Genomic DNA, 13,172 nt, shown 5'->3' with positions numbered 1-13,172 from the left:
GTCCCTTCCATACCCAGTTGTTTGAGGGTTTTTATCATGAAGCGATGTTGAATTTTATCAAAGGCTTTTTCAGCGTCTATTGAAATGATCATATGGTTTCTATTCTTGGTTCTGTTAATGTGATGAATCATGTTTATTGATTTACATCTGTTGAATCCTCCTTGTGTCTCTGGAATGAATCCCACTTGATCTTTTTAATGTGTTGTTGAATTTAGTTCATTGTGGTTTTAACTAGATTTCTCTAATGACTTACAGTGTTGAGCATTTTTTAATGTACTTATTTGCCATCTCTCTATCTTCCTTCTTCAGACATTTGTCCATTTTTTATTGAATTTTTCTTTTCGTTGAGTTTGGAGAAATCTTTATATATTCTGGTTATAAATCCCTTATCAGACAGAAGTTTTGTAAATTTTTTTCCCAGTTTATGGCTTCTGTTTTTGTGTTTTCAATATTATCTAAGAGCTTCTAATTTTGATGAAGTCCAGTTTATTGTTTTTCTTTTATGGATTGTGCTTTTGGTGTTATATCAAAGAAATCAATTCTAGGATTTCTTCTCTTAGGTGTTCTTCTAGAAGTTTCATAGTATTGGGTTTTACATTTAGGTCCATGGTCCATTTTCAGTTAACTTTTGTATATACATGTTGGTAAATTTTTAGTGTCACTGTATTGCCTCTAGTTAACTCAGTCTTCATACCAGAAATTCATGAGATTTTTAAAATGAATGCACACACCTAATTTAGGGAAGGTAAACTTGTATAGTTTATTTGAATTACCAGATGATTTTAATACACATTCTTGCAAAGGATATGTTCATAGTTTTTCATATCTAATGCTGTGAAATTATGTTTATCTTGCCTGTTATGTATAGTTTAATATGTAATTGTTTAGAAGTTATTCTAGTTGTCAAAATGTTCAAATAAACTAGCATTCAGTTTAAATTATAATTTGAATGCAAAAGTAAAGATTTTTCCTTTGTTGAGAAAACAAAATATGAAGCCAGTTTAATATTCTGCAAACATCAGTGATTAGTGGCCTACTTCCTTTTCTGCAAGACCTTTGTACTTGCTGTTTCCATCTGCCTAGAACAACACTCTTTCCCCAGTTAACTGGATAGTTCATTGCCTCACTCCTTCAAGTTTTGTGCACATGTTACTCCTAGTGAGGCTTTCTCCAACCGTGCTATTTTAAAATAGTAATCCCAGTAACCAGTAGTCCCAGTTCTACTTCCTGTTTTATCTTTCTTGCAGCACTTTATTTTCCGACATGAATTTTACATATTTGTCCATGTCCCCTACCAGAATATAAGGTCCCCGAGAACAGAGATTTTTGCTTTGTTCACTAACATATGCCTAGAAGCTAAAATTTTGCTAGTTTGTAGAAGATGTTCAACAGATGTTGAGTGAATAAGTTAATAAATGTATGAAGTTATACATATTTAACACATGGTTAATTTTAAACCTCAGAGCTTCTCATAGAAACATACTAGTGAAAGAAGAAAATATTTTGCAATAAAGTATTAAGATGATTTAGTAAACATTTGCTATAGAAACTTTTATGATCATTGGGGTTTTTTAATTATTTGCAGGGTTCAGTTTGGCAAAGACTTGGTGCAGATGTCACAGCAGTTGAATTTTTAGGTCATGTAGGTGGAGTTGGAATTGATATGGAGATATCTAAAAACTTTCAACGCATCCTTCAGAAACAGGGGTTTAAATTTAAATTGAATACAAAGGTTACTGGTGCTACCAAGAAGTCAGATGGAAAAATTGATGTTTCGTAAGTATACGTCATTTGTTTTTTATGTATCATCCCTGTCTGTTTCTTTAAGCCAAATACTCAAGTTTCAAAATCAGCTTAGCAAATGTTTTTTTTAGCATAAGGTCATTATATAGCTTAATTAACTCAGTCGCTTATCAGATTATTGCCTTAGGACATTGAAATTTATGATTAGGTTAATGCTATAGAAAGATTAATCCAATGTTCTCATTGTTGTAATGTACCTTTTTATAGTATTTTCAGAAAATTTTAATTTCCCAATATTCAGTAAATTAAATCACCATTTTTACACAGATAAATGGGGAAATCAGTAATAAAAGATTGCTTACTATATGTCTGGCACTCTACTGATTAAATACTTTAATGGTATTTAACTTAATGAATTAGTTTTTAAATAAATACTTAATAGTATTTAAATAGTTTAATGATTAACTTGCTTAATATCACACAGCTAGTGGGTGGCAGTCAGTACTTAAATTTGAATTTTTGTGACTCACAGTCCTATATTCTTAACTGCTGTTTTGTTATTCTGTGGTTTTTGTGAGATTTTATGATAGATCTCTTTCATTGTCTGACTCTTCCGTTTACAGTCAAATAAACTTAATTGTTAAAAATGTCAACACTTGAGAAATTTCTGATCTTAAATTTTTATCAATTTATGTAGGTGTGTATTTAACATTTATATACTGTTTGTTATCCAGTATTGAAGCTGCTTCTGGTGGTAAAGCTGAAGTTATTACTTGTGATGTACTCTTAGTTTGCATTGGCCGACGACCCTTTACTAAGAATTTGGGACTAGAAGAGCTGGGAATTGAACTAGATCCCAGAGGTAGAATTCCAGTTAATACCAGATTCCAATCTAAAATTCCAAAGTAAGTTGGACAGTTGTCTGTGTTTTCAGTAATTTTAAAATTGATTTCAAACAGTATTTTGAAAAGTAAGACTTTTTATGCTTAAAATATGTATTGGCTTTGGGGAAGAATAGTAAACTTACAAAATGTAAAATCAAAAAATAATTGAAGTTTTACTCAAAGATGAGAAGGTGAATTCATAGATTTTTGAAGAGCTGCATTTGATTTATCTTTTGGTGACTTATTTACTGGAAACTTTTACTTTTGTTACCATGATGTAACTGAAGATAAGTAGCTGTGATTTCAGAAATTCATTTTGTTTCTTTTGATTTCTGTGGTAGTATCTATGCTATTGGTGATGTAGTTGCTGGTCCAATGCTGGCTCACAAAGCAGAGGATGAAGGCATTATCTGCGTTGAAGGAATGGCTGGTGGTGCTGTGCACATTGACTACAATTGTGTGCCGTCAGTGATTTATACACACCCTGAAGTTGCTTGGGTTGGCAAATCAGAAGAGCAGTTGAAAGAAGAGGTAAATCTGAATGTGGGTGGTTTTACGCTAATGTGTGAGTTGTGCCAGTGACACTGGTGGTTGAGAAACAGCATCTTATTACATTAATACATCTCACAACTGTGAAATATCATTGTTTAGCTTATATATTTTTCCCTTGTTAGCATTATAAAGAGATTGTTTACAGATTTTTCAGCAGTAATTGAAAGGAGGAGAAGTTGCCTGTATTAAAAAACTAGTAATGCCAGATCTTTTGTATTTGGCTTTGAAATATAATCAGATGGACAGACATTTGTATTGGCTTGCATTTGTGCCCAAGATATAGTTCATTAACCCAGCCTTTGGGTCTTGTATGTACTTTGTGTACAGTTGCCTTCTTGGGATTTATTTTCTGAACAAATGGTAGATGATTTTACAAATTGGAATGAACTTTTCGAGCACTTACGTAGATTCTTTTTTTATGTCTCTCACAGGGTATTGAGTACAAAGTTGGGAAATTCCCATTTGCTGCTAACAGCAGAGCTAAGACAAATGCTGACACAGATGGCATGGTGAAGATCCTTGGGCAGAAATCGACTGACAGAGTACTGGGAGCACATATTCTTGGACCAGTGAGTATCGTAAAACCAGAGAAATCCATTAAGATTTCTAGAAAGCATTGCTGTTTATTAATTGTAAACCACCTGGTGTTATTAGGAGGTTACTCATTTCCAGCGAAACTTTTGAATATGGCCTCTCTGTGTATCATTTCTAGAAGGACACCAGCAGCACTCTCACAGTCTTGCCCACTGTATCATCTGGTTTCTATACTGGAGCCAAGATTCTCTCTTTAAAACATACATTATGTTTTAAAACATTATGCCCCTAAAATCCTCCAGTGGTGCTTTTCAACTTCAGATTGTTACATACAGGCTCACTGAATCTGTTTGTGCCTATGTTTCTGACCTCTTCTCTTTCTCCTCTCCTTTGCTGATGAATTCTGTGTCACATGGACCTTCTCTTATTTTCACAACAGGCCAGATGTTTGAATTTTAGGGCCTTTGTGCTTGAGGTACCCTCTGCTTAGACTGTTGTGGCTCCACATCTTTGAATTGCTGGCTCCTTATTGTTTAGGTCTCAGCTCAAATGTTACCTCCTAAGGGAAGCCTTTCCTACCACTGAGGCTAAAGTATGTATCTTTCTTGTAGGTATCTCCTGTATCTGATATAACAATGAGGAGAATAGAATATTTGAGTGCTCACTGTGTCACTTTAGTATACATTTTGTTATTTTTACAACAGCTTTGTGAGATAGATGCTGTTATTTTTGAGGTGAAGAAACTGAAGGAAGCACACAGAACCAGTGAATGGGTAAAGTAGTAAATGGTAGATATGAATCAAAAGCCATTTGGCTCCAAAGCCCAGGTTCTTCTGTGTCACCTTTTCTGTTGTTTTTCCTGACTTTCTTTCAACTGATACAGAAACAGATTTAAGGCGATTTTAAGATCTAAAAGCCTCCTCTCGTAACCATTGCTACCCTATTAGCATGTAGTTTTTGTCATGGAAGCAAATTTACCTGGCTTGTTATTTTAAAGGGTGCTGGAGAAATGGTAAATGAAGCTGCTCTTGCTTTGGAATATGGAGCATCCTGTGAAGATATAGCTAGAGTCTGTCATGCACATCCGGTAATTATTAATGACATAAAGAATTGATGGTTGCCTATATTTTCTTCTGACCCACAAATATTTGGTTTTTAATTCTAAATTTCTTCCCTTGCAGACCTTATCAGAAGCTTTTAGAGAAGCAAATCTTGCTGCATCATTTGGCAAATCAATCAACTTTTGAATTAGAAGATTATATATATTTTTTCTGAAATTTTCTGGGAGCTTTTGTAGAAGTCACATTCCTGAACAGGATATGCACACAGCTCCAAGAATTTCTAGGACTGAATTATGAAACTTTTGGAAGGTATTTAATAGGTTTGGACAGATGGAATACTCTTATATCTATATTTTACATAAATTTAGTATTTTGTTTCAGTGCACTCATGTAAGACAAAAAGCTACTTAATGTAGCATCCTGGAATATCTCCGTCAACTCATATTTTCATGCTGTTCATGAAAGATTCAATGCCACTGAATTTAAGTAGCTTTTTTCTCTGATACAGAAAAGCTGAATTTTATACAGATGGAGCTAGAATTTGATCCGTGAACAGTTATGTTTGAAGCAAAGTGATCAATATATTTTTAATTTGGTTTTCATATTGGAAACAAGTCAGCTGTCTATAAACCAAACTAATGTAAGTCAAAAATGGTCTCTCGCTTGTTTTATTTACCCCTAAATTCTTGCAGTTTAGGGGTAGAATTTATGTATTTAAGAGGTTTTTAAGATTCCATTGTTGTCTGTAACTCTGAAGGGTAATTATATAGTTATCCAAATTAACAGAGTCTATTTACAGGACTCATATATTACGTGGGGATTCAAATGTATTACAATGGGGAATGAAGATACTGAAATAAACGTCTTAAATATTCATTTATTGGTTGTTATGAGTACATGTTGAGATGGTTTTTTTTTTATGACTACCTCTAGTGTATATTCTTATTTCTTTTGTAGGCCTGAATGTATCTTTATTTTCATGTTATGTGACAATATTAAGCCATTTTAAAGGTCATTATCCTTTCCTCTATTTTAGAGACACCTAGTAAATGTTTAACATATGCTTTTGGAGAAGTACAACATAAGGGAGTCTTTAATCTGTGTTTTCCTTGGCTGGGTAAATGACTTTATTTAAAGAGTATTATAAAGTTGCATCTATGGTGTTTAAAATGGCCGTGTCCTGAGAAAGTTAAGTAACAAAGTACTAAATGCTAAGTAGGCTTTTGCATATTATAACTAAATTTAAGAATAATAGATTCATTAAGTAGTTCTGAAATTTAGTATAGATTGCATAGATTGTCTCATGCTCATTATGAGTGACGTAAAGACCCTGGATTCTGTTACATATTTGTGAAGAAAATTGTTGTCTTAGTAGGCAGTTAACTTGGCTGAACACCAACTCCAAACCCTGTAGGTGGCAGCAGCTGAAATCTCTTCTCAGTTGTTTTAGCTTTACCTATGCTGCTGGAAGTCTTTCCCATGCAAGTGTATAGTTCCGGAGTCAACCAGAGGTTGGGCAGAAGAAAGTTTGACCCTTCTTTGCCTTCTTATTTTTCTGGGGTTTTCCCCTTTATGTTCCAGCTGTTGTGGTCGCCCCATGTTCTGTCCTCTGATCCTTAACCAATAAAACTTGGCTTTTGTTTCCCCCTCAAGTCAAAACCTACTAAAAATGAGACATTGAGCCAGTGCTGTTCACTTTTTAAGTGCCAGCTCCTCTCGTTTTCCAGTGCCTTTACAGTTTTTCCTAAAATGTATTTTGTTCAGAGTTTGCAGTTGCTATCAGCAGGAGGGTTGGTCTGATATGTGCTACTTTGCCATTATTGCAAGTGAAGGCTGCATCTTTTTAAAAATCTGAAATCCCAGTATCATGTCAAGTGCTAGTTTATTTAAATCTCAGCATGTCCCTTACTCAGGGAAAAATAAGTTTCTAGTTAGGGAGTAGTGAAATATAATTTAATATGGAATCCTAGCTCTAGAGACACAAAATAGTTAAATCCATCTTTAAGTGTTTACATTCAATATGAGAATGAAATATATTTGGGTGGGGAATGAAGTCCTAAGAATAAAACAAGTTTTAAATGTTTACTTACTGTTGTCTACTAAGCTCTCAATATTTTAGTGGCTTGTGAAGAGTCAGATTGTCCACTTCATTGAACTGATTAAAATTAGTAATTTCAACCGGCATGGAGCAGTGGCTTACTCCTGTAATCCCAGCAGTTTGGAAGGCTGAGGCAGGTGGATCACCTGAGGTCAGGAGTTTGAGACCAGTCTAGCCAATATGGTAAAACCCTGCTTCTACTAAAAATATAAAAATTAGCCTGGTGTAGTGGTAGGTGCCTGTAATCCCAACTACTCATGAGGCTGAGACAGGAGAATCACTTGAACCCTGGAGGCTTAGGTTGCAGTAAGCCAAGATCACACCACTGCACTCCAGCCTGGGGAACAAGAGCAAAACTCCGCCTCAAAAACAAAAAAAGTAATTTGAAAGTGAGACCTTTAGTTGTTTAGCTGAAAAGGAATGGGGAGTGTTTCTACTGTTTTAAGTAAAATACTTAATATAGTTACTCTAGTAGATGATGAGATATGACCATTTTGCCAGTTACTAGGATTCTTATATATATATATAATATGTTATATATATGTTACATAATATATGTTATATATATGTGTTATATATATGTACTTTAAGTTCTGGGGTACATGTGTAGAACCTGCAGGTTTGTTACATAGGTATACGTGTGCTCTGGTGGTTTGTGACACCCATCAACCCATCACCTACATTAGGCATTTCTCCTAATGCCATTCCTCCCCTGGCCCTCCACCCGCAACAGGCCCCAGTGTGTGATGTTTCCCTTCCTGTGTCCATGTGTTCTCATTGTTCAGCTCCCACTTAGAGAACATGCAGTGTTTGGTTTTCTGTTCTTGTGTCAGTTTGCTGAGAATGATGGTTTCCAGCTTCATCCATGTCCCTGCAAAGGACATGAACTCATCCTTTTTTATGGCTGCATAGTATTATGGTGTATATGTGCAACATTTTCTTTATCCAGTCTATCATTGATGGGCATTTGGATTGGTTCCAAGTCTTTGCTGTTGTAAACAGTGCTGCAGTAAACATGTGTGCATGTGTCTTTATAGAATGATTTATAATCCTTTGGATATATACCGAGTAATGAAATTGCTGGGTCAAATGGTATTTCTATTTCTAGATCCTTGAGGAATCACCACACTGTCTTCCACAATGGTTGAACTAATTTACACTCCCACCAACAGTGTAAAAGGGTTCCTGTTTCTCTACATCCTCTCTAGCATCTGTTGTTTTGTGACTTTTTAATGATTGCCATTCTAATGGGTATGAGATGGTATCTCGGTGTGGTTTTGATTTGCATTTCTCTAATGACTAGTGATGATTAGCTTTTTTCCATGTTGGTTGCATGCATAAATGTCTTCTTTTGAGAAGTGTCTGTTCATATCCTTCACCTTTTTGATGGAGTTTTTTTTTTTTTCTTGTACATTTCTTTGTAGATTCTGGATGTTAGTCATTTGTCAGATGGATAGATTGCAAAAATTTTCTCCCATTCTGTAGGTTGCCTCTTTACTTTGATGATAGTTTCTTTTGCTGTGCAGAAGCTCTTTAGTTTAATTAGATCCCATTAGTCTGTTTTGGCTTTTGTTGCCATTGATTTTGGTGTTTTAGTCATGAAGTCTTTGCCCATGCCCTGAATGGTATTGCCTAGGTTCTCTTCTAAGGTTTTTATGGTTTTAGGTCTTAAGTCTTTAATCCATCTGGAGTTAATTTTTGTATAAGGTGTAAGGAAGGGATCCAGTTTCAGCTTTCTGCATATGGCTAGCCAGTTTTCCCAACCCCATTTATTAAAATTTAATCCTTTACCTATTGCTTGTTTTTGTCAGGTTTGTCAAAGATCAGATGGTTGTAGGTATTGTAAGGTCTGTTCTCGCCGAGGATAAAATGAAGAAACTGAGGCCAGCACGAAAATAATCCAATGCAAGGGAATTTATTCAGGTTCCCGGGAGAGGTTCTGCGGTCCGGACAGGAGGGGCTGGAGAAGTCATGCAGACTCCTCTCAGGCACGGGGTTTTATAGGGAGTGGAGGCGTTTTGATTGGCTGTGCCCAAGGTGAGCGAGACAAAATGGTGGGGAGTGGGGCCTGGATGAAACAAAATGGAGGGGAGTGGGACCCTGATGGAGGGGAGTGGGGCCCAGATAGGACAAAATAGTAGGCAGGGAGTGGGGCCTGGATGGGACAAAATGGTATCAGGTAGGTCCTGATGGGGCTTTTTTCCCCGGGCTCCCGGGGTGAGTGGGGCGGTGGGGGAGGTGTGTCCGAGCTCCCGGCAAGGGAAGGAGGCATGTCAGAGTTCCCGCGAGGGGAGGAGGCGTGTCTGAACTCCCCTCGAGGGGAGGAGGCATGTCCGAACTCTCCGCGACGCAGCCAGCCTTACAGGTATGTGGTGTTATTTCTGAGGCCTCTGTTCTGTTCCATTGGTCTATCTCTGTTTTGGTACCAATACCATGCTGTTTTGGTTACTGTAGCCTTGTAGTAGAGTTTGAAGTCAGGTAGCGTGATGCCTCCAGCTTTGTTCTTTTTGCTTAGGATTGTCTTAGTTACGCAGGCCCATTTTTGGTTCCATATGAAATTTAAAGTAGTTTTTTCCAATTCTGTTCTTAATCTAAATAAAGTGAGAAATAATTGTTTTGGGCCAGAGGAAAGTTGTTTTATTAACTTACAGCTGTTTACATAACTTTTGTCCAGGCCCAGTTTCAGATGCAGCTGTGTTGGATGTGCAGGTGGTTAAGTGGTCCACACAATAGTCTTGCTCTAAGAATGTGTGGAAAAAACACAGAGGCTGCTGGGCTTTTATCCAGCTAGTTAGGCTGTAAAGTTGACATGGGCCTGGCAATTACTTTCCATAGATGATTGTCTTTATCCTGTGGCCTCACCTACAGACTAGCAGAGAATCTTTAGTTGCAGAATCACATAAAATACAATACAGAAGCTGAGAAATTAGAGCATCAGTCTTTGCTCTGCAGTAGCATAGCTCAACTCGCAGAAGCAGTATCCGTAAACTCTGGCCCGATTTAACTGAAACTTTCCCCTTAGCAACCCTGTTCCTATTCTAGGTGGTAATAATTACAAGCCCTAATTCATCCTGCTGATCTTCTAAAAAAAATGTTGCTTTTTCTCCTTTCTAAAGCAAGGAATACTTAACAGAAGTTTTAGTGGTTGGGGCAAGGAAGCAACCATTGAAATAGTGAAGGAAGGTAGCATAGATGACTATATTCGTCCTCCTTAACCTCAACCTGGGAATCCCACTGGGAGGTGATTGCGGGGAGGGGGGAGTCAACGGTGTGGAATTTTGGAGGATGTTTACCTGTCAAATATAATAGCTATTTATAGACAATGTAAATTAGGGTCTTTATGGAGGCAGTAAACTTGTTTATAAATTCATGTTTCCAGTGAAAGTAACTTTCTTTGTTAAAGGGATTCCTCAACACTCAACAAGTACACCAAAAAATACATATATATATATATATATATACAAAAGCACTGTAGTTTATTTAACTCCATACAAAATGTGATTAAAAACATTAAATAGGTAGTGAGTTTTATTTTCAAGATCATTAAGTCAGTTGTTACAATGTAGCTGTTTTACCTCTGTCACCTTAGCCATTTTATAGCCCATTCTCCTTTGTTACAAGCATGTGCTATAAACAGCAACTTTCTGGCTTATATCCTGTAGGAGTGAACGGACTTCTCCTTCCAGTCTTGCTAATTCTTGAGCTTTATCTTCTAAGTATTTTTGATTGTCTTCATATTTTCTTTCTAAATCTGTGGATATATTTATATAAAGTCAGCAATTTATACTATAATAGATTCTTTGCTTTTAAATAAACTATGAATGCCTTAAATTTAAAATTAATTTTAAAAAATAAGCCAATGTGAAAAGACCCACCTTGGAGCAGTTGGAGCTTGCTATTTGCTTGAGCTAAAAGTGTTTTTGCTTCATTTTGTAGCATTTCAGCTTTCCTTCTGGCATCAGCTGACTCTTCAGTTTTTTTGGCAATTAAATTTTCTACTTTTCTATACTTTTCATCAAGTTCACCATCTAAAGTCTGCAATTCCACATTTAGACAGAAAGAGATGGTAATGTTCGTGTCAGTAATTACATTTAAGAGCAATAGTATAATCATGGCATGCATTCTGGATTAAGGGCCACCAAGGAGATTCAGGCTTCTTCAAGTTATTCCCTGGTAAGAGATTTAAAATTTTATCTTGAAACAGTGGAATGGAATGCAAAATTTACATGTTTCAAAGAACATTTCAAAAAAATGTGGAGTTGCAGCAAGTCCTTAGAGCTAAGTTCTGATTCTCTTGATTAGCACTCTTTATAGAAGAGTTGTTGTAGCATAACTGTATTGCGAGTTACATAGAGAAGTGCAGATTTTTCAAAAGTAGATTAGAGAAGCCCATATTGAAGAAAGGGAGGACCTTTGGATCTTGACTAGATTATAAAAGACAGATTAAACAAAAGATAGGATATAGGAAGGAAAGGTAAGATTGTAGCATATGCAGGAAGAGAGGGGAGAAGAGAAATGGGTGTGGGGTGGGAAAGACAGTTGCAAATGATTCTTTTTAGAAACTATTCAAATAATAGCCACTTATGGAAGTTTCATTTCAAGAGATTTTGTTTCTTTCTATTGTGATGTCATTACACAAAATGCTTGAGAAATTTGTGTGTTCAGAACTGCAGGAAACTACACAAACTACAACAGGAAAGATGGCAGTCAGATACTGTGGCAGTAAACTTTTCTCCTTTCCCGACCTAGAGAGGTAGGAAGTTAATGCATGAAAAGCTACAGTAACTTCCAGGAAAATTTCTGAATAGTAAGGAGTTATATACTGAAATTAGGTCGTTTAATGCAGGGGTCCCCACCCCTAGGCCTAGGGATCAGTTAGGAACTGGGTGGGCAGGTGAGTATTCTTGCTCTAGCTCCACCTTTTGGTGATACATGAACTCTATGGGAACTGTGCATGCAAGGGATCTAGGGTTGCATGATTCTTATCAAATCTAAGGCCTGATTTGAGCTGGAACAGTTTCATCCTGAAACTATCCACACCCCCGCAGCCCTTGGAAAAATTGTCTTTCAGGAAACTGGTCCTTGGTGCCAAAAAAGTTAGAGACCACTGATATAATGGATTTAAGCCCCACCTGCTACCACCAAGCTTTTCATGTTCTCTTTAGAAATAAGCATTATTTAGAAACTGAGTATGTGTTTCAGTTATTACATGGCTTCTGATTAAAAATTTGGCTTGTGTGAGATTTTCTCTGCAAAATATAGTGCCTTCCAATGAGAAGTGAGGGGTAGTTAATTCAAAATGACTCTCAAAGAGGTAAGATTTGGTTTCCTACTACCTGTTCCAGCCTGCTTTTAAAATATTCTCAAATGGCCTGGTAATTACTGTATGCCATGAAGAATTGAATTGACTACAGCACAGAAATAATACAAGTTCAATATGCATGTTTTTTGGCCAGTATAGTTGGTTTAAAAAAAAAAAAAGCCTGTTTTAAGACTTGTTCCCTTAATTGCATTCTTCTAAACTCTTGTCCAAGTTTGGATTTGAGGGCTTCAGTCATATTTGTTACATACTTCCATATTCATTCCCATCCACATTTCTAAGGACTGCTGTTTCAGAACAGGTCATTTAATGTTTGTTTGTTAGGTCCATGTCCCTTACTCTAAGGCAGGCAAGGAGGAGACTGGTTGCTCCTTTATTAGCATAGCTCTGAAATTACAAAGATTTACATACCTTCTTAACATCTTCCGCACTTTGCTTCACAGAATATACTACTTTTTCAATATATTCTGCCTCCCCAGAGTTTTGGGCAGCTTTCCGCTTAAGTTCTTCCACATTCCTTTCTAACTCGCTGATGCGCTGGGACGCGTTGAATAAGGTTTCCTCAGATGCTGCTGTTTCAGACTCAATCTAAAAGTATGTCAATTTTCCAGCAAGCCATTAGTTTAAGAAACGGAATTACTATGAGTACAAGTTTGGAGGAAGATTTAAAAGTCTGCTGTGCTATTTTGCTTTAGACCAAAAGAAGTAATTACTAAAAAGAATATTTCAGGAAAAGTACATGAAGTGTCCTACTTTAGCCTTTGCTACATCTCATATATACACTTTATTCTTTTGGTACTTCTGATGATTTAAGCTGAGATTGATGTAAAATTTTTTCTTACTAACAGTAAAAAAAAAAAAAACTACCCCCAGGGAGTTTGATATGTTGAAAAAGCATTTTAAAAACATCTGCAAACTTTGGCTAAAGAATACTGACAAATAAGCAGCTGTGTGAAGAGGGATTTCCACATAAATTTCCA

At 36.4% G+C, this 13,172-nt stretch overlaps 2 protein-coding genes across 4 annotated transcripts in view; one reads left to right on the top strand and one right to left on the bottom strand.

Moving 5' to 3' along the window:
* DLD (dihydrolipoamide dehydrogenase) overlaps positions 1 to 5,650 on the top strand; it is a 35,418-nt gene extending 29,768 nt beyond the window's left edge. The window contains exons 9-14 of the mRNA XM_012455905.3: positions 1,586 to 1,776; positions 2,478 to 2,648; positions 2,969 to 3,158; positions 3,611 to 3,748; positions 4,711 to 4,800; positions 4,895 to 5,650. Of these exons, the coding sequence (XP_012311328.1) occupies positions 1,586 to 1,776; positions 2,478 to 2,648; positions 2,969 to 3,158; positions 3,611 to 3,748; positions 4,711 to 4,800; positions 4,895 to 4,960 (846 nt within the window). The 3' untranslated portion in view covers positions 4,961 to 5,650. The remainder of the gene's footprint in view (positions 1 to 1,585; positions 1,777 to 2,477; positions 2,649 to 2,968; positions 3,159 to 3,610; positions 3,749 to 4,710; positions 4,801 to 4,894) is intronic.
* A 4,673-nt stretch (positions 5,651 to 10,323) lies between these two features.
* Positions 10,324 to 13,172, bottom strand: part of LAMB1 (laminin subunit beta 1) — an 86,492-nt gene continuing 83,643 nt past the window's right edge. For 2 of the 3 annotated variants that reach the window (XM_021673211.2, XM_021673212.2), the window contains exons 32-34: positions 12,604 to 12,780; positions 10,748 to 10,907; positions 10,324 to 10,623 (exon numbers count right to left, since the gene is read on the bottom strand). In XM_021673211.2, coding sequence (XP_021528886.2) covers positions 10,487 to 10,623; positions 10,748 to 10,907; positions 12,604 to 12,780 — 474 coding nt within the window. In that variant the 3' untranslated portion in view covers positions 10,324 to 10,486. The other variant, XM_064374493.1, reaches the window with a different exon arrangement.

The sequence above is a fragment of the Aotus nancymaae genome, unplaced genomic scaffold (genome assembly GCF_030222135.1).
Source record: "Aotus nancymaae isolate 86718 unplaced genomic scaffold, 86718_ANA_hifiasm-v0.15.2.pri h1tg000002l, whole genome shotgun sequence".
In the NCBI taxonomy this organism is placed as follows: domain Eukaryota; kingdom Metazoa; phylum Chordata; class Mammalia; order Primates; family Aotidae; genus Aotus; species Aotus nancymaae.
The sequence above is the reverse complement of the archived record's forward strand: the minus strand, read 5'-3'. Positions and strand labels throughout refer to the sequence as shown.